The sequence below is a fragment of the Nilaparvata lugens genome, chromosome 5, assembly GCF_014356525.2.
Source record: "Nilaparvata lugens isolate BPH chromosome 5, ASM1435652v1, whole genome shotgun sequence".
In the NCBI taxonomy this organism is placed as follows: domain Eukaryota; kingdom Metazoa; phylum Arthropoda; class Insecta; order Hemiptera; family Delphacidae; genus Nilaparvata; species Nilaparvata lugens.
In genome coordinates, this window is record NC_052508.1 from 47970043 (window position 1) to 47994472 (window position 24430).

General features: G+C 33.1%; 2 protein-coding genes across 2 annotated transcripts in view; one reads left to right on the forward strand and one right to left on the reverse strand.

The window, feature by feature from the left end:
* Positions 1 to 23010, reverse strand: part of LOC111054775 (lipase member H) — an 80592-nt gene extending 57582 nt beyond the window's left edge. Inside the window, exon 1 of the mRNA XM_039428484.1 lies at positions 22633 to 23010. Within this exon, the coding sequence (XP_039284418.1) occupies positions 22633 to 22711 (79 nt within the window). The 5' untranslated portion in view covers positions 22712 to 23010. The remainder of the gene's footprint in view (positions 1 to 22632) is intronic.
* Positions 11928 to 24430, forward strand: part of LOC111047396 (GTP-binding protein Di-Ras2) — a 46198-nt gene continuing 33695 nt past the window's right edge. Inside the window, exon 1 of the mRNA XM_022333143.2 lies at positions 11928 to 12016. The gene's annotated coding sequence lies outside the window, so the exon portion shown is untranslated. The remainder of the gene's footprint in view (positions 12017 to 24430) is intronic.

The following is a 24430-nucleotide window of genomic DNA, read 5'->3' on the forward strand; positions in this document are numbered from 1 at the left end:
TTCTGAACATTATTTGTACCAATGTAACTAGAATACAATGTATTCTGTACTATGTAATTGATCTGACATTTAATGTAAACTCTACTACTGAATGTATAAATGGATTTGAATTTAACGAGCTGAAACTCGAGCCTGAATTGCTACACCATCTATCAAAATTACTGTCTCATTTCTTAAAATACGACTTGATATTTTCTTATTGAGCTTTTAATGTGAAGTTCATAGAATTATTTTTGTATCTGTTTGATTGAGTCTTGTCGTTGTATTAACATCATCAACAATGATAATAAAACGTCATCTAAGACTGAGACGTCAAAACCAATTTATTCTTGAATAGTAATCCATCTGAATAATAAAGGCGTTTAGAGTGTCTTTTCATGCTTCTTTCAATCAATCCCATCACATCACTCCCAAAACATTTTCAATTGTGCTCGCTGGAGTAATGCAAGAGACTGCGAGCGCTGCCACAAACTATCTGGAACAGATTCAAATCTGGCACTTATTTTTCTCATTCTCGGGTTTCCTTTTTCTCTTTCGGTCTGTCTCCGCCGCTAACGATGTCCTGCGCTTTCCACCTCATTCGTCACTTCCTTCTCATCAGATTCGCCTCCTCCTGATGGCTGTGTCGTTTCCTCTCGAGGGAAAATGACTCAAGGCGGTGTCAGAGCAAATCGAGAAAGTGACGTGACAGTTCAAGGATCGGTTACAGATTATTATGGATTAGATCATTGTCGGCAAAACTGATTCGGTTTAGATTATTATTTCACAGCCTGGGATGGGTTCCGAATCGACTCCTAGTAATATAGGTTACGCTTTCGATTTTCAATCAGTTCTTTTGTGTTGCTGTCTGTTGCTTGATTTGTTATTGTTTCCAACCTTCTTTATTATCGTTCCTCTTGGATAATTTGGTTTTTAGCTATGTTTTATTTTACGGACACGTAATGAGTCATTTGCGATGATGTAGATTATTTGAAAACAACATGTCAATGAATTTTTTATGAATCAGGTTCAGAGATTCACAAGAATAATATTGAATGAATCTGCTCTGAAGATTTCTCTCTTGCTGTTTGGCAACTTTTTTCAAGTGTTATTATTTATTTACTGAATTTCTGGGAATTTATCTCCTATTTTTGATAGGAAGTCCTATTCTTACATGTTTTCCTCTATTCCATTCTATTGTTGAGGTTTTTCTGGCTTGTTCAGTCGTTACTGAGTTCAGCCCATTCTGTTATATCATTCTTCCCAAATAGCTTCTTCATTATAACGGTGGAGCTATCCATTTAGAATTCCTGCTATTAGAGGTTCAACATAGGAAAAAGGAGCCTAATTGATCAGAATTATATTTGCTTATGCTTTGAACTGAGCAACAAAACGCAAAACAAATGGAATGATAGCAGCAGAGTCCTAGTATTTGATAGCTGCATCGTATTGCAGCATGAAGCACTCAAGCAGAATGATCAATTTCAATCATTTACGTGTAATTCCTAAAATCATAAACATGCATACTTGAAGCATAGATGAGGGAAAAATTTATCTTTCCTGTATACTTGTAGTTATGTTGCTGTTTTGATTTACTTCACTATTATATTACCTACTATAAATTATAAGAGAAATGAATATGTGAACTGATGAGAATGGTGGGGAAGCCCACTCAATACTGACGTCATGCTGTGGAATTCTTGCAGCTTGGAACCAGGTGCCCTTGAGCTTTTAACAATTTTTCCAGTTCTTTTCTTGGAAGTCTACCACTAGAAGTCTTTCCTCATGTTTTAAGTTGATCAATAAATGGCTTGAATTGAATCTTCTTGATATAATCAACTCTGAATGACGTGACTGGATCAAGTGGACAAGCTTTATCAATTATGCATTATCATTAAGAACTTGTGTTAAGTTTGAAGTCTTGTTTGGATTTTCATCCACCTCTTTTTTGTCACTTTTTATACAGTTCATCTCTTTTTCGTTACTCATTACTCTAATGATAATATAATATATATAAATATATTAGAGTCTCCTCTAATCACTCAGATCATTTGAAAACTAGCGAAACTAGACACAAAAATAGAATCCCAAACAATGAAAGCTATAAATCAAATCAAACTATTATTCGAATGAGTTGAAATCATGCAACTATTATCTAAAGTGCATATCATCTTCTGACCACTTATCAAACAACTGCATCACGTTGCATTAAGATGTGGATTCAAGGTGAACTGATGGTCATAGTCGATGACTTCTCTAGGTGACTTTTCTTTCAGGTGATGGACTGATTAGATAATAATTATAATTTCTTCGGTAATTACTTCTCTCCTATAATGCTCCTCCACAGAACGGATATTTAAGTATTGTATTATTTTTTCGAATGAATTTGCAGCTATTGAAAATCATACATCATCTTAATTTATCACTGATTTGGTATTCAGTGGATCAAAAAGTGAATCAATTTATTTAACGTTAAATTGATGTAGATCTGTCTACCTCCGAACCAAAGAGTTATTTTATTTTACAAAATATAACTAACAAAATATCATTTTTAAACTGAGTTTGAGAAATTACATTTGATAATATCTAACTCATTTGACAATTAATTAGATCAATAGTAGGGGAAAAATTCAGAAAACATGTTTATTGAGGAACTCAAAGGACAATACTATTCGAAATAGTTTGGATAAATAATGTGATAACTACTGCAAAGTGTTTGTCCAAATATATATTAGAGAATTTCCAATTTTCCCATTTTATTCCAAGAAACATGTTTCTTAAACATATTTTCCGAATGGACATAGCTTGAGCTTCTATATTATTTATTAATTTCATTGTACGTCAATAGAATTGACTTTGAAAGTTTATTAGGATGATGAGCATTCGAATACAGCTCCTGTTGATTTCGCGACATGCCTTCATACTCGTATTTTATTTTTGTACAAGTAAGTATTTTCCATCAATTCATATTAGCCTATTTCAATAAATTTTAAAAATATGATTGCGAATAGTATTACGTAATCCTCTTCTTATTCATGATTAGTTAGATTCAAGGTGAACATAATAAGTTTACATAACACTTGAAGCATTCTCTGTTTGACATTAATAATTAACTCTAATTATTATCAATCCTTTGTTTTGTATTTCGTTAGTCCTCATTCTCAATGTTATCATTGGATAACGAGCTATTAAAAATCTGATGAATATTTAAATACCAGCAATTAACTGGAATATTTTCCCGTTTTCTAGTTTTAGCTTCCAAATAAACAATTCTGTTCGCAATAATTGGATGTGGTCTATTCACTGATAGAGTGGTTAGACAAGTTGTTAGATGTTGAAATGTAAATTATTTTTCTAGAAGGAAGAAAGTCAGTCATTGGAAAAGACTCAAGGTGAAGTAGAGAACCATCAAACTGAACTTGACAAAGAAATCCGTGTGAATATCTCTGTGTGAATAGAGACGGTGCAACAGATGTAACAGGGAAATCAATGGGCTTAGGCGTATTCGTTACATAATCTGACATTTACATAATGGTCCACTAATGCTTCTAATTTTCTAGTTGAAAATGAAACTCGAAACTCATATACTTCATATTTATTGATTTATGAATAATATTATTGCTTTTAGTTTCCACTATAATGTAAAGTCTCCACTATAACTTAAGCAGAAGGAACATAATATTACATTCATTTACCAAGTTCTTGGCCTATCTGTTTAACGTCGAATCATTATTTGTAGATTGAGATTCAAACAATGGTACTGGAAAAAATTTTCAGAAAACAGGAGTAAATATTTTGTTGGATTGATATGTAAGAAAATTGCAGAATAAGTATTATAATCAACACTTTGAAGCTCTCGAAATAATATTGTAGTACAACTCTTATTTAAAATCCTTTGAAGCTCTCGAAATAATACTGTAGTACAACTCTTATTTAAAATCCTTGGAAAAAATAATATCATAGTGAAACGCCATAATCTATATATATAAAAGCGAAATGGCACTCACTCACTGACTGACTCACTCACTCACTCACTCACTCGCAGAACTAAAAATCTACCGGACCAAAACGTTCAAATTTGGTAGGTATGTTCAGTTGGCCCTTTAGAGGCGCACTAAGAAATCTTTTGGCAATATTTTAACTCTAAGGGTGGTTTTTAAGGGTTTAAAGTTCGTCTTTTAGCATGTATGTTCTTCTTATTTTCTTAATTTATAATTGAAAAATGTCCAACTATAATCTAGAGAGAGTACCTCTTCGAAACAGTTGTTAACTGGTAACTAAATTAATAATTTTGTCAAGGTTGGCATTAAGTTGAGTTGACTTTGTTAGGTTGGCACCAAGTTGAAGATTGAAATGCATTAATCGCGGAAAATTGATTGGACACTGCTACTTTAATCAGAGCTATTCCTGGGAATATTATATAACTAGCCGTCAGGCTCGCTTCGCTCACCATATCCGTTTAGCCAGACGTTTAGTCTGGCCCCCCGACTGAATCGTCCTAACATATGATAAAAATGCTCAAATGAAAAATGCAGGCCAGCGAAGCGAGCCTGCTGATCTCATTCTTGGACGATCCAGTCGGGGGTCCAGGGGCGGAGCCCCCTGGCTAGACGGATATGGCGAGCGAAGCGAGCCTGACGGCTAGTCTATATAAATATAAAAATGGATGTCTATTTGTGTGTTAGTTTGTTTGTTAGTATGTTTGTTCCCTATAGACTCGAAAACAACTTGACCGAACGGTATAAAACTTTGGGAATATGTTGTGTGAATATTGGGGATGGTTCCTAAACAGAAATTTTAATAGGGGGGCTAATAATAATTATTGACAGAGCGAAGTAAGGTCTAAGATACAAGTCGACGGTTTGGCATTTCTCTTAATGTTTAAATGTTTGAATGTTTGAATGTTTGAATGTTTGAATGTTTGAATGTTTGAATGTTTGAATGTTTGAATGTTTGAATGTTTGAATGTTTGAATGTTTAAATGTTTAATGTTTAATGTTTAAATGTTTAAATGTTTAATGTTAAATGTTTAATGTTTAAATGTTTAAATGTTTAAATGTTTAAATGTTTAAATTTTAAATGTTTAAATGTTTAAATGTTTAATGTTTAAATGTTTAAATGTTTAAATGTTTAAATGTTTAAATGTTTAATGTTTAAATGTTTAAATGTTTAAATGTTTTAAATGTTTAAAATGTTTAATGTTTAAATGTTTAAATGTTTAATGTTTAAATGTTTAAATGTTTAAATGTTTAAATGTTTAAATGTTTAAATGTTTAAATGTTTAATGTTTAAATTTTAAATGTTTAAATGTTTAAATGTTTAAATGTTTAAATGTTTAATGTTTAAATGTTTAAATGTTTAAAGTTTAAATGTTTAATGTTTAAATGTTCAAATGTTTAAATGTTTAAATGTTTAAATGTTTAAATGTTTAAATGTTCAAATGTTTAATGTTTAAATGTTTAAATGTTTAAATGTTTAAATGTTTAATGTTTAAATGTTTAAATGTTTAAATGTTTAAATGTTTAAATGTTTAAATGTTTAAATGTTTAAATGTTTAAATGTTTAAATGTTTAAATGTTTAAATGTTTAAATGTTTAAATGTTTAATTTTAAATGTTTAAATGTTTAAATGTTTAAATGTTTAAATGTTTAAATGTTTAAATGTTAAATGTTTAAATGTTTAAATGTTTAAATGTTTAAATGTTTAAATGTTTAAATGTTTAAATGTTTAATGTTTAATGTTTAAATGTTTAAATGTTAAATGTTTAATGTTTAAATGTTTAAATGTTTAAATGTTTAAATGTTTAAATGTTTAAATGTCTAAATGTTAATATGTTGCGCATTTATGGCGAAGCACGGTAATAGATTTTCATGAAATTTGACAGGTATGTTCCTTTTTTAATTGCGCGTCGACGTATATACAAGGTTTTTGGAAATTTTTCATTTCAAGGATAATAAAAGGAAAAAGGAGCCTCCTTCATACGCCAATATTAGAGTAGAAAATGATCAGACTATAGAATTATTCATCATAAATCAGCTGATAAGTGATTACACAGATCTGTGGAGAAGCCAGTCTATTGCTCTATTTCCATAAGGTATATAGCTTCAATCAGGTACTTGTGGATGAGAATACTGCGTGAGGTCTACTGTTCACAGAACTACTAGTATATTAATCCATTTTACAGACCTTTGTTTTCGAAATAGTAGGCCGGGCGACTAACGTAGAACGGGAATATCATCATGATTCAAGATCATGTTGTGATAATTGACCGAGCGAAGTGAGGTCTAAGATTCAAGTCGACGGTTTGGCATTTCTCTTAATGTTTATATGTTGCGCATTTACGGCGAAACGCGGTAATAGATTTTCATGAAATTTGACAGGTATGTTCCTTTTTTAATTGCGCATCGACGTATATACAAGGTTTTTTGGAAATTTTGCATTTCAAAGATGATATAAAAGGAAAAAGAAGCCTCCTTCATACGTCAATATCAGAGTAAAAATCAGACTATAGAATTATTCATCATAAATCAGCTGCTTAGTGGACTATAATACTACCCGTTCAAAAACATCGAACATCTTGAAAATGTATCTTTCCATCAACGTTAGTAGACAGTTGACTATAATACTACCCGTTCAAGAACATCGAACATCTTGAAAATGTATCTTTCCATCAACGTTGTAGACAGTTACAGCCAGACCTAAAAACAGCGCTCACACTCACATTCCGGGACGACATTTCACGGTACGATAGGACAGAAAGCTCTATGTTTATTTAGAATTTTTTCTAGACATTTTAAATTGATAAATTATTTATTAATTTTTGAGAAAACATAACAACAGGTCAATGTAACTTACTGAGCGCGAGGTCCACTGTTCACAGAACCATTACTATGATTTAGCATCTAAACTTACCAGCTGTGATAAAATTGTTTCTGGTATTGAAACGGTAGTTTTAAGCACATAGGAAGTCCGTATTGAGATGTAAATGAAAATATTGATTGTCAGACAAATTTCATGATTCACCAAAATAAAGTCAAGTGTGACATGAGATACATTGACTTTTTGGCGGTACGCTAGTAGAATAATAATTCATTCCACTCCCGTTGTATAATAATATAAAAATGAATTACTCATGATCAAGTGTCACTCAATGAATATTACGGATGTTTTCAATTTTACAAACGACATTACCTGCCAATCATATGTCAAAACAATGTGGGACACCTGAAAAAATCATACGATAATAATGTTGAGGTCATACATCAATTACAGACCTAGCATTACAGACCTAGCATGGCTTCTGTATGACTTGTAAAAAGTACTCCTGTATCCTTAAATTCCATCAGAGGCTTTTGGATACGTATCTGAGTGATACTTGAAAAGTGGTCCTAAGTAGGACTTGGCCTTTTATCTTTGGCCTATTCCATCTTCCCTCAAAAGTGTCTATCCGAAATAATTTGATGCGTTTCCAATTACTCTAATGCTGCCATTCTACTTGATGAAGTTCTCCACAACTGATTAATTCCAATTTATTTCTAATGACTTGCAATCGTATTTCAATTTGAGTTAATTGACGTTTGAGGATAATGTAGGGGCCTCCTTTCGCTACCCGAAAAGTTCACGGTCTGTTAATTCTTTTCTTTCTCATCAGATTGTCCTCTCCTGTAGTGCCCCTCCCATTTGAAGTTTTCTCGAGTTTGCTTGGTATTGTTTTCGATAGGCTATCAGTGAAGCAGAAGTGCTATTGCGTCTTCGTTTGAATAATAAACTTAAATAACGTTTTATTAAGTTAACGCGCCATTATATTTTCTCTTTCGCAATGTTTATCAAATTGGATATAATTGAAGAAAAAAATAGTAATATGTTGTACTTTGTACCATCTTTATGATATTGGGATCGGTAATGATATTTATCAGGTGGTTTGAGTGCTCTGATAAACATCATATTCATGATTTTCTCATTTTTCCAGATCTGGTTGTGGCCGTTATCTCATACGAATTTCCATCCATATACATCTCGCAGGCAACAGTTATCGCCAACCAGAGGTTTGTTCTACAATCCAGTCATTTGCAATCTAAAATTCTTAGTTTCCAAAACAAAATTAGATTAATTTGTCTCACGTTTGCTACATACATTCAGTATTAGCAGTTATTTAACGTAGTATTTATACACGTAGTAAGCAGTTATTCAATTGTAGTTGGAGAAGAATTAGAATTAGTAGAGTTGATAATTACAGTGTCTAATCACTTCTTTCATAACCCAGGTTATATTTGATCCCACGGAATTATTGCATTGTGATAAGAATACCGTTATTGAAGAGTTGTTATCTGTTCTAATCAATATTGATTATCATCAACCCTATGGGTCACGAGATTCAGGAAATAGAAGTAAACTCTTCAAACTATGGTTCATAGTTCAAAATATGATTCAGTTGAGCTCATTTACTAGTATTCGATCAATTATGATTCCCGAATGGGAATATAAAGACTCGAATCGCAGAACAAGAACCCTCTTATCAGATAGTGAATGAATCCGTTTGGCCAAAATACAAAAGCACTGTCCACTTTACAAATCTTAATATTTCTTCAAATGGAGAATGTGATAATTGTAGTAATCAATCTAATCCGATAATCGAACCCGGAACCTATTCTCCATTCCTTTCTAGGACCAATTGAATCACTCATAACTGGATCCAGGCAGAAAGAACCAATTGGAATAGGTTTCAAACAAGCTTAATTCCAATTTCTACTTTTACGTCGCTAACGCACTTTTACAGCGTTTTTTGCTTCTGAAACGTAACTGGCGGAGTTGCAGCCTTATTTGAATGCAAATTGGTGGAAGATTTACGACGTCTTTCCTGTGAGAAATATCAGGAAGAGAAGTTTTCTCCACAACAGTCGAGTAGTTAGTGGAGGTTCGAGCACTTTTTGCTGCAGTTTATTCGAAATGTTGGAGTTTGAACTCTGTGCTCTGATACAGGAGATGTTTTTGCGTAGTATTTTGAAGTGCTGCTGCGAGACTTGTCTTGGAGATCCCTTTTTTGTATCCCTTTGTTTAAATGTTTAAATGTTTAAATGTTTAAATGTTTAAATGTTTAAATGTTTAAATGTTTAAATGTTTAAATGTTTAAATGTTTAAATGTTTAAATGTTTAATGTTTAATTTTTAAATGTTTAAATGTTTAAATGTTTAATGTTTAAATTTTAAATGTTTAAATTTTTAATGTTTAAATGTTTAAATGTTTAAATGTTTAATTTTTAAATGTTTAATGTTTAAATGTTTAAATGTTTAAATGTTTAAATGTTTAAATTTTAAATGTTTAAATTTTAAATGTTTAAATGTTTAAATGTTTAAATGTTTAAATTTTAAATGTTTAAATGTTTAAATGTTTAAATTTTTAATGTTTAAATGTTTAAATGTTTAAATGTTTAAATGTTTAAATGTTTAAATGTTTAAATGTTTAAATGTTTAAATGTTTAAATGTTTAAATGTTTAAATGTTTAAATGTTTAAATGTTTAAATGTTTAAATGTTTAAATGTTTAAATGTTTAAATGTTTAATGTTTAATGTTTAAATGTTTAAATGTTTAAATGTTTAAATGTTAAATGTTTAAATGTTTAATGTTTAATGTTTAAATGTTTAATGTTTAAATGTTTAATGTTTAAATGTTTAAATGTTTAAATGTTTAAATGTTTAAATGTTTAAATGTTTAAATGTTAAATGTTTAAATGTTTAAATGTTTAAATGTTTAAATGTTTAAATGTTTAATGTTTAAATGTTTGAATGTTTAAATGTTTATATGTTGCTCATTACGGCGAAGCGCGGTAATAGATTTTCATGAAATTTGACAGGTATGTTCCTCTTTTAATTGCGCGTCGACGTATATACAAGGTTTTTGAAATTTTGCATTTCAAGGATATATAAAGGAAAAAGGAGCCTCCTCCATACGCCAATATTAGAGTAGAAAATAATCAGACTATAGAATTATTCATCATAAATCAGCTGACAAGTGATTACACAGATGTGTGAAGAAGCCAGTCTATTGCTGTATTTCCATAAGGTATAAAGTTTCAATCAGGTACTCGTGGATGAGAATACTGCGTGAGGTCTACTGTTCACAGAACTACTAGTATATTAATCCATTTTACTGACCTTTGTTTCCGAAATTGTTGGCCGGGCGACTAAAGTAGAACGGGAAGATCATCATGATTCAAGATCATGTTGTGATAATTGACCGAGCGAAGTGAGGTCTGAGATTCAAGTCGATGGTTTGGCATTTCTCCTAATGTTTATATGTTGCGCATTTTCGGCGAAACGCGGTAATAGATTTTCATGAAATTTGACAGGTATGTTCCTTTTTAAATTGCGCGTCGACGTATATACAAGGTTTTTGGAAATTTTGCATTTCAAGGATAATATAAAAGGAAAAAGGAGCCTCCTTCATACGCCAATATCAGAGTAGAAAATAATCAGACTATAGAATTATTCATCATAAATCAGCTGTTTAGTGGACTATAATACTACCCGTTCAAAAACATCGAACATCTTGAAAATGTATCTTTCCATCAACGTTAGTAGACAGTTGACTATAATACTACCCGTTCAAAAACATCGAACATCTTGAAAATGTATCTTTCCATCAACGTTAGTAGACAGTTGCAGCCAGACCTAAAAACAGCGCTCACACTCACATTCCGGGACGACATTTCACGGTACGATAGGACAGAAAGCTCTATGTTTATTTAGAATTTTTTCTAGACATTTTAAATTGATAAATTATTTATTAATTTTTGAGAAAACATAACAACAGGTCAATGTAACTTACTGAGCGCGAGGTCTACTGTTCACAGAACTATTAGTATGATTTAGCATCTAAACTTACCAGCAAGGCACTCTGTGATAAAATTGTTTCTGGTATTGAAACGGTAGTTTTAAGCACATAGGAAGTCCGTATTGGGATGTAAATGAAAATATTGATTGTCAGACAAATTTCATGATTCACCAAAATAAAGTCAAGTGTGACATGAGATACATTGACTTTTTGGCGGTACGCTAGTAGAATAATAATTCATTCCACTCCCGTTGTATAATAATATAAAAATGAATTACTCATGATCAAGTGTCACTCAATGAATATTACGGATGTTTTCAATTTTACAAACGACATTACCTGCCAATCATATGTCAAAACAATGTGGGACACCTGAAAAAATCATACGATAATAATGTTGAGGTCATACATCAATTACAGACCTAGCATTACAGACCTAGCATTACAGACCTAGCATAGCTTCTGTATGACTTGTAAAAAGTACTCCTGTATCCTTAAATTCCATCAGAGGCTTTTGGATACGTATCTGAGTGATACTTGAAAAGTGGTCCTAAGTAGGACTTGGCCTTTTATCTTTGGCCTATTCCATCTTCCCTCAAAAGTGTCTATCCGAAATAATTTGATGCGTTTCCAATTACTCTAATGCTGCCATTCTACTTGATGAAGTTCTCCACAACTGATTAATTCCAATTTATTTCTAATGACTTGCAATCGTATTTCAATTTGAGTTAATTGACGTTTGAGGATAATGTAGGGGCCTCCTTTCGCTACCCGAAAAGTTCACGGTCTGTTAATTCTTTTCTTTCTCATCAGATTGTCCTCTCCTGTAGTGCCCCTCCCATTTGAAGTTTTCTCGAGTTTGCTTGGTATTGTTTTCGATAGGCTATCAGTGAAGCAGAAGTGCTATTGCGTCTTCGTTTGAATAATAAACTTTAAATAACGTTTTATTAAGTTAACGCGCCATTATATTTTCTCTTTCGCAATGTTTATCAAATTGGATTATAATTGAAGAAAAAAATAGTAAATATGTTGTACTTTGTACCATCTTTATGATATTGGGATCGGTAATGATATTTATCAGGTTTGAGTGCTCTGATAAACATCATATTCATGATTTTCTCATTTTTCCAGATCTGGTTGTGGCCGTTATCTCATACGAATTTCCATCCATATACATCTCGCAGGCAACAGTTATCGCCAACCAGAGGTTTGTTCTACAATCCAGTCATTTGCAATCTAAAATTCTTAGTTTCCAAAACAAAATTAGATTAATTTGTCTCACGTTTGCTACATACATTCAGTATTAGCAGTTATTTAACGTAGTATTTATACACGTAGTAAGCAGTTATTCAATTGTAGTTGGAGAAGAATTAGAATTATTAGTAGAGTTGATAATTACAGTGTCTAATCACTTCTTTCATAACCCAGGTTATATTTGATCCCACGGAATTATTGCATTGTGATAATACCGTTATTGAAGAGTTGTTATCTGTTCTAATCAATATTGATTATCATCAACCCTATGGGTCACGAGATTCAGGAAATAGAAGTAAACTCTTCAAACTATGGTTCATAGTTCAAAATATGATTCAGTTGAGCTCATTTACTAGTATTCGATCAATTATGATTCCCGAATGGGAATATAAAGACTCGAATCGCAGAACAAGAACCCTCTTATCAAGATAGTGAATGAATCCGTTTGGCCAAAATACAAAAGCACTGTCCACTTTACAAATCTTTAATATTTCTTCAAATGGAGAATGTGATAATTGTAGTAATCAATCTAATCCGATAATCGAACCCGGAACCTATTCTCCATTCCTTTCTAGGACCAATTGAATCACTCATAACTGGATCCAGGCAGAAAGAACCAATTGGAATAGGTTTCAAACAAGCTTAATTCCAATTTCTACTTTTACGTCGCTAACGCACTTTTACAGCGTTTTTTGCTTCTGAAACGTAACTGGCGGAGTTGCAGCCTTATTTGAATGCAAATTGGTGGAAGATTTACGACGTCTTTCCTGTGAGAAATATCAGGAAGAGAAGTTTTCTCCACAACAGTCGAGTAGTTAGTGGAGGTTCGAGCACTTTTTGCTGCAGTTTATTCGAAATGTTGGAGTTTGAACTCTGTGCTCTGATACAGGAGATGTTTTTGCCGTAGTATATTTGAAGTGCTGCTGCGAGACTTGTCTTGGAGATCCCTTTTTTGTATCCCTTTGTCGCCTAATATCGAAGGGAAAGGGAATGGAATGAGATGGATAATAGGGTGGCGAAGGGAGAAATTGTGAATAAGATAGGGAGAGAGGGAAATGTTCAAGAAAAAAAGGAAAGATGGAAAAGTCCGACCGTCCCAGCCTGCAAAGCTACAAAGAGATTCATTCTTTTTTGTGCCTACATCTTTCTCGCCACACGAACGAATTTGAAGTAGGATTGCTTTATCGACGTATAGTCCACCAGCAACAGGGGAAAATTTTTCAAACGATCTATTGATGATTTATTCTATGCACAAGTGGTTGTTATAAATCCAAACATTATAGGCCTAGTTCATACGTATGTTTCTTATCAGATGGATATGGAATGTACTCGTATAATATCTATCCACGATTCTGAAGATTTAAATTATCTTAAATCGATTCTATTTCTAATTCTTTAAATATACTTTAATTACTTTAATAGCTGATCAGAGTATCTATAGCTGATAGTTGTCAAGATTGATAAGTTATCTTTAATTGAAACTATACAGTAAACGCTCCAAGTTCAATCTTGGAAAATAATCACTTCATACTGTGATCGACGCAGAGGTTGGCATGATTGCTAAGCGCTCAGATTAGACACTTATAACCTGATGTCGGTATTCGAAGAGGGAGAATGATCACTTGGAAAGCGTTATTAACAGATAGTTATGTGCTAAAATACTCACATGTGATTCGGAACCCTAAGAAACTCTAGCTCCTCTCTATGAAGTTTATAACTCTGTATGGGACATGCCTTATGGCCAGGTGCCCCGAATTTCAGTTTTAAGTAAATGTGTTGTTTTATATGGTCCATTCATCTCTTATCATAAACTAAGTTAACTATGTTATTTGATCATCGTCCCTCCATTATGTACAAAACTGGATTCATCCACAGCAAAAATCAGTATTGTAAGTGTGATTCAAACTATTGACTCAACTATCAGATCCGAGACAACTTCTGTTTGTTTCCGAAAACAACTTCAGTCGTTCTTGGAAACTTTGTGTGTTCAAAGGCGTTCAAGTCCACTGACTGTAGACCGTTATTCCAACACAATGTTCCAGAACTATTTTTTTTCAAAATATTGCACTACTCTGTATTTTTCAAACTACTATTATCATGTTATTTAACAACTTATATTGAGTTAATTTGTGAACAAAGGAAGGAACAATATTTTTCGCTCTTCTGAACAAAATTTCCTCTTCAAAATGAAATGTATCAATCTTCTGTGTTCTATGATTTTAGTGACATTCATAATTGTAATAGATTATAATATCAAAACGATAACTCAATAAGTATTCTGTGAGCCTTACCACGTTTTTGTTATGATGAATATTCCCATATAAGGCGTTAGAGTAATATTGATGCTTATTTTCAAATTATTAACTGAAGTGAATATTGAAAACGTTATTGTGGTCAAACATCAATATAACTTCTGAGATCAGTTCGTTTCAAACATTTAAATCTCGTCGGAATAAACTCTTCTAAACCTCCTTATAGATTGATATAATTTATCGAAGGCTCATTAGTAATAATACATGATTAACATTAAGAACACTCTAGAAGTTTATCACAAACTTCCGTACAGTATCAATTCGACGAAGACATTCGTCCATCATCAATATAGACAGGTTTCAAGAGATATGCCGATCAAAAGGTTGAGTTAAAGCTGATGTACTCTTATTGAAGAGCTGGAAATTGTATTTCTGAGATCCAATTGTTTGATTGGTGATTGAATCAGTGAATTCTCTCTCTTTGATTTCCTGTGAAGCTTGAAGACAGTCATTTTCAATTTCCTCTCGGAATATTTTGATTGAGATTCAACTAAATGTTGATTCTAATTAGAGACGTGACAATGACTTGACGGGAGGGATTTGAAATGATGAATTTAATTGATTCAATCTATATTGATGTCAGTATTAATAGAAGTATAGGAACAGTGCAGTTTAAATCAATGATGTTGGCTATCAGTAGTAAAGCCTTGTGTAGTCTATATCACTGCGAATCGCATGACGGCGACGAAAGGTGGACATATTTCAAGCATGGTTGAAATGCCACAGTAGCCGTCGCCGACATGTAATTCGCAGTGGTTTTGATGGAGGCTTGATAAAATTTTTACAAAAATCTGAACGTCGAGGTGATTTTTTACATAACATTTTAAATTAAAATAAACGCCTTGTCCAATGTGTGAACATTTCCTTTAGCCTCCCTACGCTCTCTCTGTCACCCGGCTGATGTTTAGATATTTACTTAATCAAATCCGTAGTTTTGGAAACTGATCATTGTTTTCATTCACGGTAGATCATTATCAAGCAGAAGAATTGGCATTTGCAGTATTTATATGAAATGATCCGAACGATATATCCAGGTTCACTACCTCAATGCCTCAACATCGAGTCAACATCATTGTCTTACTAATGAGAGGAGAGGAATAGGTGTTATTCTGAGCCTAATACTATTTACGCTATTCTGATCGCAATACTAGAAGAGGTAATACTATTTAATTCATGTATTTCACCTCAACAAATATCCCACATGATGAATAAATAGTCCGGATGAATTAGAAGGGCACGAGAGAATGAGAAGAGAGAGGAAGGGAATTGCAAGAAATGAGTATGGGAGACAAAATGAGTTGGGAGAATTAGAGGAGAGATAAGATGAGGAATTTAAAGGAGGAAATGAGAGACGAGTGAAAAAGCCGTGTCCACATTGAACAAATGTTCGACATACATGTTCGTTGAGGAGCTCAGGGACAAACATTTTAAAGAGTTTGGACAATCATTGTTTGTCAAGCAAAAATTACTGTTTTTCCAAACATTCTCATTTTTGACAGCTGTAAACGATAAAAACTGTACTCCCCGCTTACTAATATTTTGTTTGGTGACGCGTCCACACTGGCCACGGGCAAACATAATAAGATTTGCCCAAACTGTTTAAAGAAACATGTTTGTCCATTTTGTTTAGTGTGGCTCCAGAGATGAGATTATAAGAGAAGAGCATTGGAACAGGTATGAGTATTAAAAACTATGTAGTTTTATAGGTGTTATATCATTAGAATGTGGAAGGAGATACTTGGAACAATTCCTTAAAACGCCCTTGGAACGCCCTTGGAACGCCCTTTGAACAGGCTAATTCCCACAGAGGTAGGAGGCAAAATCGCTGGCGATTCTTGAATTCGTCGCTCGTGACATTCTTGTGGCTGTTTTCACAGTTCATTGGCGACCGGTGATCATTGTCGTTGATGACGTGACGACATCTGGTCACAGATGGCCAGAGTGGCAAGGCAGCGTCACGTGACTGGCGACCAATTGGTCACACGATTAACCGGCGCACACGTCAACCGACGCCGGTAAATGCCCCCGTGTCACTCACTTCTTCCCAAAACGACACAATTATGCTGTTGCATGGAGCATTACGATCACTTCAATATTAGCATAAATGGGAATATATCCAATTAACTAGGCTGCTGTATTGAAAATGTTCATCTTTTGCTGGTAGTGCTGGTATATTTCATTATATCTATTGGATCATTGTATATTTTGGAAGCAATTAGGTTTGTATGGTAATTTTATATAACTTTTAACTCTGAGATATTCTTCAGCAAAAAGGCTGTTATGGTGATGGTTATACCACTGTAACATTTATCATTAGAATATATAATATTCTAACATTATTATATCTAATATCTAGATCAAATAGAGCAAGTCAATTATAGTGGAAATTTTGAAAATTATTATTCACTTCTATTGAAATATTAATTATCCATTTATGAATTATCCATACATGAGTGTAATGAAACATAAAACTTCATGACGCCACTACTTGCATGAAACTTTCATGAGACGTAGTATTTGGGAGAAATATTGAAAATTGATTATCCTGAAGATTGATGACTCAATACAGGAAATAAGATGTGAATGTGTGTATACTAAAAAATTTGTATACTATAAAATTTTATACTAGAAAATTTGTATGATTGGATTGAATCGATCGAAATATTGAAAATTAGTAAAATCTGTAAACACTTACAACTCTTTTAATCGATTTGGAAGTACAGTACAATCATGTAAAATCCACTCAGCAATGAGCTCAAAAATGTCTGAATATTATTGATAAAAAGTTGAACGAATATTTCAAGCGAAATTCCTCCCAAATGAAATTCAATTGAAAATAATATATCTTAAACATCTTCCAGCCCCATATAGTAATTCAAATCATAACTGTGAGACTCATGCTCACCAACTGAGACTGCATTCACCTAGTAGCCTTTAGCCCTACATTCTCTTGCCACTTTGTTGTCAGTATGTCAGTTGTTACCCTCTTTATCACTACATGGACGTGGATACTGATAGAAATGCTAACAACTATTCTAAATCACCTGAAATTCTTTGATTCTTTACTTCTTTGATTTTCCCACTCATCCAAGATAAGAACATCCTGCTACAATCCAATTCTTATCTCATCCACTCTTTTATATCGCCACACTCTATGAAGTCAATCAACTAGTTACTCTCCTGTAGGCTACTGTATTTTTGATCTGCGATTGCACATACTGTAAGACAGGTAATGTCTCAAGTGCAAGCACCATAGCATGGCACTATTAAGTAGTCCACATGACAGTTGTACATTTCCTCTTCCTTTCACACTATTAGTTGCTGTGTCAACTACTAACCTCATTCGTAAGTAACTAGAAGTAGTGTACAAGATACAAGTGCATCATTTTTATTAACTGGGTGGCACACTATTCAACAACTGTCTTTTAATTATGGTACTAAATTATTACCTGAAATGCTGCCATTAAGTAACATGACTGTGGCAATGTCAATAGCAAGCATCATTCTTTGTTGATTGAGCTCGTTTGATTTTGTGATTCAACGGGAAGTTCGCGCATCACTGTTTGTCATTTTTTTTCTCAAAATTCAGAGCAGTGAAAAAACTAAGAAAACCAATGTTGAAAATTTTCTTAGAACAGTTGAATTAATACTTCTCTGTAGTCAATTCATGATTCATCACCTCCTCATTCACTGAAATGAACTGCAGCGCCCACTTATATTCCTTTGCCAAATTTTTCAAGAGCGTCATCCTTAGTTTTGTTGAAGTGTTCAATTACTGTATTCGTCTTTTACATCAATCGTAAATTCCATACAAGGACGTGTACCTGTTAGATCTATTAGAGATCTTCGAGAAGATACAAAAAGTTAGTTTGATGAAGATGCTTGTCAATGAATGAAATTCGGGTAGTAAATTGCCTGCCTAGTGGTCATGTGATTCAAGTGAGTTTAGCTATATTGCGGTCCACGTTATAATGGCAGTATTTGATTAACTTTGATGTTGCTATCCTTGTCTATCATTCCACAAAATAGGTGGTACTATCCTTTTTTAGCTGCATAAAGATGCCAAATATGTTTTTGACAATATGGAAATATAATTAATTAAGGCTGAGAACAGGCAACGCTGCTCTTCTATCATTATCCACTGCCATTATAACGTGGACCTCACTATAGTTTCTTAGCTTCGTAGGCTTCTCAGTATCTCAGGTCATGGACCTGACAGTTTCTCTCAAACAGAAATAATTATTGTTGGTAGGAAGTATTTTTCTATTTTCCACACATCATAATTTGACCGCTAACTCCTTAACTGACGTATAACAGAACACAACTGAAAGTACTGCCGACAAATTCCAACTATGACACGGTCTGTTGCCTGCCTAGCCTCCAGTCAAAGTCAGCGCAGAAGAGACAAACCATCCACAGACACATTCATTTTCTAGACATATAATAATCATTTTGAAAGAATAGCCTACCTTACTGTTCAAAACCTACACGATAGAGAGAAAATATTTAGAATATAAATAATTAAGTTTAAATGGAAAGAAACGAATGCAGAGCAAGGATATGATACCTTGCTTCATTGTAATGAGTTTCCAGATTCATTTCGAGAAGAAAATTATGGAGCTTTGATTGTAAAATTGCACATAATCAATCAATATAATATATTTTATCATATTCATCTTCCGAAGTGCATTCATCTTCCGAATTCATTACGAAGAAGTGCGTGAAATTTAATTTGTTATTGGAATCTTTTGAAAATACTAATGTCGCAAGATTTACTTTCTTACTAATAACAGTCAAATTATTATTCTATTTCTTTTAGGTTTTAAGCAGTAAGCTCTGTGATCGCTTATCTACGTATCATAATTAATAGCGTATCTATAAATTATGTACAACCACAGATCTACTAAGAAAATTGGATGACGTCTGTTTATTCTTTCTTAAATAAATATCAATAGAAGCATTACTTCTTTAATGAATAAACAGTATTTCTGGGGGGTGGCATTATTCAATAACTATTCTATTGTCTTCTAATATCATTAAGTTTAGAGCATAAACTATGAGTTTGTTTGTCGATTATATTTTCCAGAATCGTTCGTCATTACGGAATAAAATTCAAAAATTCTGTTGGATTGTCTTGTCAGTCAATATAAGATTTTCAATGTAACGTTTTTGAGGCGTCTGCAGAGGCTCTGTCTGTAACGCGCGATCTCCTCCACCTTCTCTCCCACAACGGAAGCAAAAACGTTTGAAAACCTCTGTGCGCACAAAAACAACTGCTACATAAATTAGGCGCAACAGAGAATCGAGAAGAGTGATTGTTGAACAGGATGAGAGAGATAGAAAAAGATGGGTGAATATAGAAAAACAATTTTCATCCGCCACTGGAACGGAATGCGATGTTGACGACTCTATCGCCTCAGGTTCAGTTGGTTAAAATATTGATGTATCGCCCTTTTCTGTCTTATTATTTCAGGATCGCATTTTCCATCAATCTATTTTCCAGAATATTTGGAACGTTATAAGCAGTATAATAGATGTTGAATACTAGTATGTATTTTGTGGATTTGAAATTGCTAATAATTCGATATCCTTGTATATTTTTTTTTTAAACATGGATTACATAAGATACTCCCTATATATATCCGATCAAGGTTTATAGTATATTCCTTTCGTACAAACAGAACTCATCATTGAGATAATTGGGAGAGAAGATGAGACTCGAGCTATTTCTCCCTGAAATATTTATTATCAATACTAGAATCAATACCAACAACGAAACTTCGAATGAGGTAAACTCAAGAGAGGTAAGTTTATTGTATTTCAACCAATATACCAACGCATTCAATAGAATGACTGACGAGTAATCACTTGTCACTCAAATATGGAATATGGGACCTATGATATCATTGCTAGAATTTTTTTGAGTGGTAGCATTTTTGATGAGTGACAATATGATGATTTCTCATTCCTATGGTATGTGAGAACTAGATTACCAAAAAGTTATTTGAGTCGATAATAGAAAGAATATTTTTTAACAATGCTTTCAGGAAATGTGAATTCATCATATTTTGTTTCAGTTTGTCCCATTCTAGGCTCTGTACAATATAAAAATGTTAATAGTTCTGATGCAAGATTCAATCTTGATCAATATCAACATAAACATAATATGGGTTAGACATTATGTTGATAGTAAATTAATTAACAGTGCATTCATGTGATGAACAAACAACAAGAAAAGTAATAGAAATAAATAAAAAGTTGTAGTAAAATAGTTAAGTACCTAGCAAAAATCTATTGTAAATTTAAAAGATTAAATTATCTGAGTCTATTGAATTCAAATTCTATTCAAGACAGAATTCTATTTTAAATAGAACTTAAATAGTGAAGTAAAGTAGTAAATTCTATTTTACCAGAACTATAAATAAAAAGTCGTACAGAAAAATAATCTCGTGTCTCGTACCATTGGTTGTGAATTTTCCAAGGCATCTTATCAATAAATGCATTATAGTATTCTATCATTGCTGAAAATAACAGGTCCTACCAAAACTATTTCAAGAGTAAATTATGTAACTTTACTCAACCGCTAGACTCAATCACTACCAGAATCGAAGAATTTGGGTCAAGATCATCGTACGGTGCCGATATATATTATGTTAGTAATATCACCTGTTAATCATCAACAGGAAATAATTCTAATCGCAATAACATCAAGATCAAGATCAATCCTATAGTTGACGTTGCTCCTTCGTAATAAATGTATTTCATTGTTATTCGTATTAATTTCAATAACATCAAGTTTATTTTCGATGTTTCTGTTGCACAATATCCAAATTATTTCGCCGTTACCTTCATTGTTACACAATTTCATAGCATCTTCGTTTGAAAGTGATTTTTCCACATTGCAGTATTGTAGTCGTGAAGACATTTTTGTACTATGGTGTAATAATTAATAACGGTCCAAATGATACTTATACTCTTCTATTGACGCGCTCCAATTAACTTTGTTTCTGTAGCAGTTATTATCATGGAACTGTATCTTCTCACGCTGTTCTTACAATGGAGATCGTTTCGGATACACGTTTTTTGAATGTGCTGAAATACCTATTTCCGATGTAACAAGATATTTTGATGGACTTTTCGATGGCTAGATCTGTGTCAGAACAATGTTCAGAGCCTCGAGCTATGTTATCTTATCATGAAACTGAGAGAAGATTAATTTTGTTGTTGATCGAATATTCCATTGTTATGAAATTTTCTTAGTGAGATCCGGTAAGATCTATTTTTATGCTGGTTGAGGTAGTTTCTCAATTTGTTTGTCTGATTTGTTATGAGAGGAAAACAGTTCATTTGATGATTTCAGATTCCAAAGAGATAAATTTTGGCAAATTTTCCAATGTTAGGTTGAAAGAGTATATTATGATATGAATTCTCAATTGGAAAAAATCTAGATTTTACGGGATAAAAACAGAGGAATTTTTCAACGATTTCATGAACATAATTGAATGAGTGTATTCCTATAAAAAATTATTATTGTATCACCGTATCTCAAAATATCTTCATTTATTGAGTAATCATCATAATCTATTATCCCATCAATCTATCATCAAATTGCCTTCTTGAACAGGTATACACGTAAGTGTCTACCTGATAACTGCTGTAAATTGTTGTGCTGCACTGTACCATGATTCGTCACATGACGGAGAGTCACAATGCATCAAGTTTGCATAATTCAAATGCACAGCGCACTTGAATTGAATGAATTAATAATAATTATTATTATTTCTAATAATTCTCACGAATATCAGATACATTTCAGCAAAATCTTTTACACTTAATATTACGATAAATTGAACTGATTGCAAAGCCATCAATGACGATTAGGGTGTTAAGAAGTGTAAATCTTATCAGATATTACCATTTCATAATTATGTTATTGAATATTCAAATTCTTGTTGATTCAGTTTTTGCTACTGGACAGTGAGAGTGAAAATTGATTCTAAATATTTGTTTATTTATTCATCATTGAAATACGCACATTATCATACTATGTGAATGCTCTCCTCCTGTAAAGAAACTTAATTGATAAAAATTGAAATTTAGAATCATATATTATTTTCACGATTTGCGAATTTATGTAGTAATAAGTGATGAACTTGAAGTCATTTTTCAAAATAGAATGAATAGTGGAGATGAATGATTAAAATAATATATACATGAAAATCGATAAAATTGAAGAATGAATAGATAATTCACTCACCAGCAGAAGCTGTATTCACTATTAACAAGACGACAGCAAGTAGCACATGCGCTGAGGCACACCATGAAGTGAATTTCATTTTGAACACTGTTCTAAACTATTTTTGCAGAATGATCGCTCGATCAAATTCCTGAACACAGTTTCCAACCACAATAACCTCCGCTTTTGTCAATATCAAAAAAGGTCCAGGCAATTTTTTTATCTATTAAAAGAAAAACCAGCAACACGGAACAGAGGAGCAGAATCACGCACTCAGAGCCACCCGGACTTTGGCACAGAAAGACGTCAGTTGTGCCGAAATTGGCGAACTTGGGAGACGCAAGCCGGTTGGGACTGTCTGCGGTGACCGGTCATTTGCGACTGACGCAGCTCAGGCAAAACTCAGAGCATTTCTGGTCTCTGTAGCTGGCTGGTGAGAGAGAGAGCGAGAAGGAATGAGTGATAGCAGACTACCGCAGACTCGTGCGAACTCGCGGAGTCACGCGGAGCATTTACTCATCTTCTTATTCTACTTTATCTGTTTCTTGTTTGAATCCTTCTTTATTATGTGTCTTCTTCTTATTTTCTTCTTCCACCCTTCTTCTTTTTCTTCATAGTAATTTTTTGAAAAATTCTCCATTTTTTTAGTATTTCAATTCTAGCACCCCACAAGTACTTCGAGCCCTAGGGTATCTAGTGTTCCCAGGCGCTGAGATTATTTGCCTCGAGATTCTCTTATGAAATGTATATTATTAGAATCTAATATTCTTGGGTGCCCGACCCCTTCAAGTCCATGGACCCCCCTAAATTAAGAAAATTAAACTCCTTCCCCTCCCCTTAAACAAAAAAGTCCTTCAGTAGTAATTTTAAGCACTTCTGACCTTTTTTGCGAAACCCCTTCCCAAAAGATTTGATTATGAGTCGAAGAATTTCGCGTCTAAACCCCCCCCCCTTATGGGCTCACCTGTAATACCCTCACCTACTGATTAATCCGGGGTTTCCCCAGAGTGAAGCAATAAATGCATTATTATATAAAACAACCATTGAAAATGGAGTAGGCTCTAATCCGATAAACCGTTGATTAATAACGTGAAAACGTCTTTCTTGATCATTCGACACTCTTTCTCGAAAATCCTGTATCTCTCATTATTATATCCTGTATCCCTCATTATTATATCAGATCTTTCAAAGCATTGTAAGCGTGCTATATTATATTGTTTGTTAACTCAAGTCAATACTGTAGGTAGCTTTAGAAAGCATTGATAGAATATGAAAGTACGTAAGACATAAAAATATGTTTTTTCTTTTTAAAGAAGCTTCATGTCCATGATTAAAATCGCAACTTTATGTTGATTCAAGAAGCTCTCACTCCCTTCCATGGCTGAACTAGAGTTGGTGTCATCCTGTGTCATCCTGCAAACATTAAATCCTACCAAAATTAACGTCTTTGGCTCCAGGAGAAGAGCACGTTTATTGAGCATCTGCTTCAAACGTCGACCGACCAGATCTGCTTGAATAAGAAACCGGAACATCTTCCACTAAAAAATAAGCATCAATACTCACTAAACTACTTGCACCTGTTTCAAGATGTTATTGTTCACCAACTATCTGGAGCTTATCTGGAGGATTCAAACATATTCAAATACACGGTGTCCCACGAAGAGGCTTACACGTTTCATTTTATATTACGTGTCCATTCATGCAACGAACTTTTTTAAATTTTACATAGTTTACAAAGTAGGCTCTAAAAATGTAGAAAATATTTTGGGGAAATTTCAGCTCCCAAACCTTCGTAGAAACAAAATGGCAGCAGTAGTTT